The sequence below is a fragment of the Mugil cephalus genome, chromosome 4 (assembly GCF_022458985.1).
Source record: "Mugil cephalus isolate CIBA_MC_2020 chromosome 4, CIBA_Mcephalus_1.1, whole genome shotgun sequence".
Taxonomy (NCBI): Eukaryota; Metazoa; Chordata; class Actinopteri; order Mugiliformes; family Mugilidae; genus Mugil; species Mugil cephalus.
Genome location: NC_061773.1, coordinates 5,999,943 through 6,003,881, shown reverse-complemented (window position 1 = coordinate 6,003,881; position 3,939 = coordinate 5,999,943). Strand labels below are relative to the sequence as shown.

Here is a 3,939-nt window from a genome sequence, read left to right as displayed (position 1 = left end):
AATTGCTCTGGGTGTGAACCTGATCATTTTCAACCACAGAAACGATACTGTGTCTCTAGTCATTTGCCTTTATGGTGTTCATTGCATTCACATGATGACAGTATTTTCAATCATGTGGGCCTTATGTCTAATATTTTTAGAAATTTTAGCAAATTGAAACATTTCTTGCATTGTGTCTATAAAATCCTGAACTGACAATATTTCACTCTACTGTAGTCCATTATCTCACTGGTACAACAGTATTTTTTGATGACAAGAATCCTCTGTGGTTTTAGAAGTACATTATTGTTACCCAAAGTGAGTGGGCAAAACTCAAGTAGTTATTAGCAGCACTTCAATACTAAGTCCCTCAATTCATATTAGCACTTTAGAGCAGTGGTTCTCAGCCTTTTTTGGGTCCTGGACCCTGAGCACATTTTTGATCTACCCTGAGGTCCCCCACGACCGGTCTGGAGGGGGTAGGGGTTTTTTGGATAACTGTGTTTATCATCCCATCTCATTTCAAGTGCTAACCTGAACAGGCTGTTAGTGGGTTTCTCACAACACCTTCCTGCAGATGTTTCACAATAAGATCATTATTAAGAAATGAATGCATGCAGAAACTTTGAACAATGCAACCTGGAGCAAGATGTCTTATCAAACAGAGTAAATTACACTTGTGAAACAGATGTAATTAGAGAAAAAAGTCCTGTTATCCTATAAAGGTCTCTGTCACATGTAAGTAAAATAATCCTATTTCTATACATGTCATATGTTATTTGTTTCAAAGAATATTTTATTTTCATGGACCTTTTACAATTACACTACAGACCACTAGGGCTCTGTGGACCCCTGGTTGAGAGTCACTACTTTAGAGGATTCACAAAGGATTACCAAGAGTGTGATTATAATGTGATGACGTCCATGTGTGCTCAAAAGCGGATCAATTACAGTCACGCATTTAGACTGACTAACTTGTCAGTGACATCAGGAGAATGTAATCACTAGGTGACAATTTGTAGACTTTATCTCAGTGTTTCTATGAGGTTCAGTGTTGATGACTTGTTTCATATGTTGCCCAGTCAAACATTTCATGGCTATATAAAGGATAATAAATTGATTTATAAATACAGTTTCAAATTACTCTTGTGCTTTGCTCAAATATGAGACTATCTCTTGAGTTTCAGCAGCAGACAATTCAAAAAGCAAAAGAGAAGACACCAGTACAATTCTTTTCATGCATGCATTTATTATCTACTCCACCCTATACATGTTTTGATATTTCATAAAATACATAAAAATGATGCCACTGGTAGACCAGCAAACCAAATGTTACCCCATATAATTACATATATACCCCACACTGGATTGCATGTTCAACAGTGCAAAAGTGTTGTCACATTTCAGCAGGTTTTCAGCTTGTCTTGAAGGATGAGGTGTTTTGAGTGTCATCAGAAACTGGGTTCACTCGCTCGCGTTTACTCATATGCACTCACACACACACAGATGCACCAATGCTGTACAAGATAACCTGCATTTCTTTACATTTTACACACATTAGCTGATGATATAGGATTCCTTAGTGTGTTTGGTTCAGAGTCCATTTGTTAAAACCTTAAATCCATTAAATCCATTTGGCAAAAATCCAAGTTTCTTTAATGGGTTCTTGTAAAATTTGAAAGCAACCAGGAAGGAAAATGTCCACAGACTGAAAAATGTCAAGATTAAGACACAGAGGACACCTCTGTCTTGCTGGTTGAAACTGAGGTCTCATCCTCCACCATGCCACCCATTCCAATAGTGCTCAACATGCAGTTACGGAACTGAAAGACACAGCAAAGAGGGCAAATTCAGAAATGGAGCACATATAGTTCACAATATTAAAATAAGCAAATGCAAATAGTAGAACTTATATTTAAATATTGAACCAACCTGTTTGTTAAACAGCACATAGATGACAGGGTTGTACAGGGCTGAGCTTTTTGCAAAGAAGGCGGGGATGGCTGCAGTCAGGGCGGTGAAGGAAGCTCCCTTGTTCAAGAAGATCCAACCGGCGAAAGTGGCATATGGTGTCCAAGCTACCAGGAAGCCCATGACCATCAAGACGCACATACGTGTCACTTCCCTCTCAGCCTTCTGAGTGGACTCTGACTCCTGCTGCTGGGCTGCAGCCTGAAGTGTTTGAGAGCAGAAAATATAACCAACATTCAATCATGCTGGATGCAGTAATGTGACATTGATTGCTCCAGAATAACTCATGAATGATGTCAGAAAAACTTCACTTACAGCTTTGACTGTCGCCACAAGGCTTCCATAAGTGAAGAAGATGAGGAAAACAGGGACAAAGAAGTGGACAATAAACATGTACATGACGTATGACTCATTATTGAAGCCTGGAGCCAGAGTGTAGTAGTCAGGTCCACAGGAGCACTGCATACCCTCAGGAAGGTACCTGAGATTAGAGAGTAGAAAGCAATCCAACTTTTTACTCTGCACCTATAATACTTTGTCATCCCATATTTTGGCGGTCTAATTGTAAAATCTAAAAGTAAATTAACATTTCTAAAGGTGAGTATTACCTGGACCAGCCAAAAAGTGGGGGTGCAGCACAAGCCATAGCCATGACCCAGGTGAAAGCGACTCCAGCTCCAGCATGTGTTCCAGAGAACTTGAAGCTTCCCATGGGTTTGCAGACGACGATGTATCTCTCAATAGCCAGCACGACCAGAGACCAGAGAGCAACTTCACCTGTAGATAGAAGAAGATAAGTCAAATAGGAAGCATCATTTTTTTAATATAATTCCTGAGAGGTGTCTTGCTTTTTGTTTCATACCTCCCAGTGTGGCCATGAATCCCTCAATAGCGCAGAAAGTGGCTCCAAGAATGAAGTAGCCATTTAAAGCAGATGTGATGGTGATGGTGAAGCCAAACATGCACATGATGAGTCCAGCCACAGCCAGGTTGACCAGGATGTAGTTGAGAGGTTGCCTGAGTTTCTTGTTCTGAGCCGTCACAAACAATGTCAGACCGTTGATGGGAGTTCCAGTGCAGATCAGGAAGAACATGTAGAAAGCCAGAAGCTTGAACATTATCGGGTCTGCCAAATAATACTGCGGGTATTCAAAAGGACTTCTAACAATCCCAGTCCTGTTGGACATGGGGATGTAGAAGTTCTTGCCCTCTGTGCCATTGGGCTCGATTCCTCCATCCCACACCATCTTCGGTTGTCTAGTTTGCTTGAGTTTGAGCTGATGGAAAGAGTCCAAGTGGTATGAGTCAACCCCACACTGGCAGTCTTTCACCTTATAGGCCTTTTATACCCTCTTGAGGCGACCCTCACATTAGTGAAATTAGATTACAAGAGGATTGTGAGGAAGTGGACAGCTCAAGCCTGGCTCATAATTGCCTTTAAGAAAGCATCAGGAGATAATTACCTTTAAGGGTCAAATAATCGAGTTACTGTATGTAGATACCTCTTGCCCCTCTTGTTGCCATTCAAAATCCTCTTCAGAATCCTGCTTTGCATTTTACTATAGTAACTTTTCCATTTCTTAACGCGTAGCAGCATAGCAAATACATCTTTTTTGTTTTATCATTTTGCTACAAACTGTATATTTTAATTACATCTAAATATTTGTCTTACTTAAAAAATATCGCCAAGATACTACTACTACTATTTAAAACCACATTTGAACTACTTATCATGTAAAAGTGACAGTAGATTTTCTTTTTCTTTTTTTTAATCCAAATTTGGTCACTCTGGATTTTTTTTTAATCCTTCACCAATCAGAGTTTATACTCAGCTTTCGCCGGAGGAAATCAACCTGAATACCGCAATATAGACTACGCCTGGAAACATGTAAGTACCCCCGATAAAGAACGTGATCATCAAATTTGTGCATGTTTTCCCATGAGCTGCAGCACATATTTTAGCGGCTGTTACAATGACTGCGTGTCACT

At 40.0% G+C, this 3,939-nt stretch overlaps 1 protein-coding gene across 1 annotated transcript; it reads right to left on the bottom strand.

Moving 5' to 3' along the window:
• Window positions 1–1,208: 1,208 nt before the first annotated feature.
• LOC125006909 (green-sensitive opsin-like) lies at window positions 1,209–3,285 on the bottom strand. Its single transcript, XM_047583423.1, has 5 exons — window positions 2,813–3,285; window positions 2,559–2,727; window positions 2,266–2,431; window positions 1,912–2,151; window positions 1,209–1,802 (listed from the first exon to the last, which is right to left on the bottom strand). The coding sequence occupies exons 1-5, from the start codon at window positions 3,195–3,197 to the stop codon at window positions 1,704–1,706; spliced, it is 1,059 nt and encodes a 352-aa protein (XP_047439379.1). The 5' UTR covers window positions 3,198–3,285; the 3' UTR covers window positions 1,209–1,703.
• Window positions 3,286–3,939: the final 654 nt, after the last annotated feature.

Bases quoted from the DNA above. Each gene is read 5' to 3' on its own strand.
- LOC125006909 (XM_047583423.1), bottom strand. From the start codon at position 3,197: ATGGTGTGGGATGGAGGAATCGAGCCCAATGGCACAGAGGGCAAGAAC. The intron at 2,728-2,812 runs GTATGAAACAAA...TTCTATCTACAG, and splicing joins ATTCATGGCCACACTGGGAG to GTGAAGTTGCTCTCTGGTCT. The intron at 1,803-1,911 runs GTTGGTTCAATA...TGTGTCTTTCAG, and splicing joins ATGTGCTGTTTAACAAACAG to TTCCGTAACTGCATGTTGAG.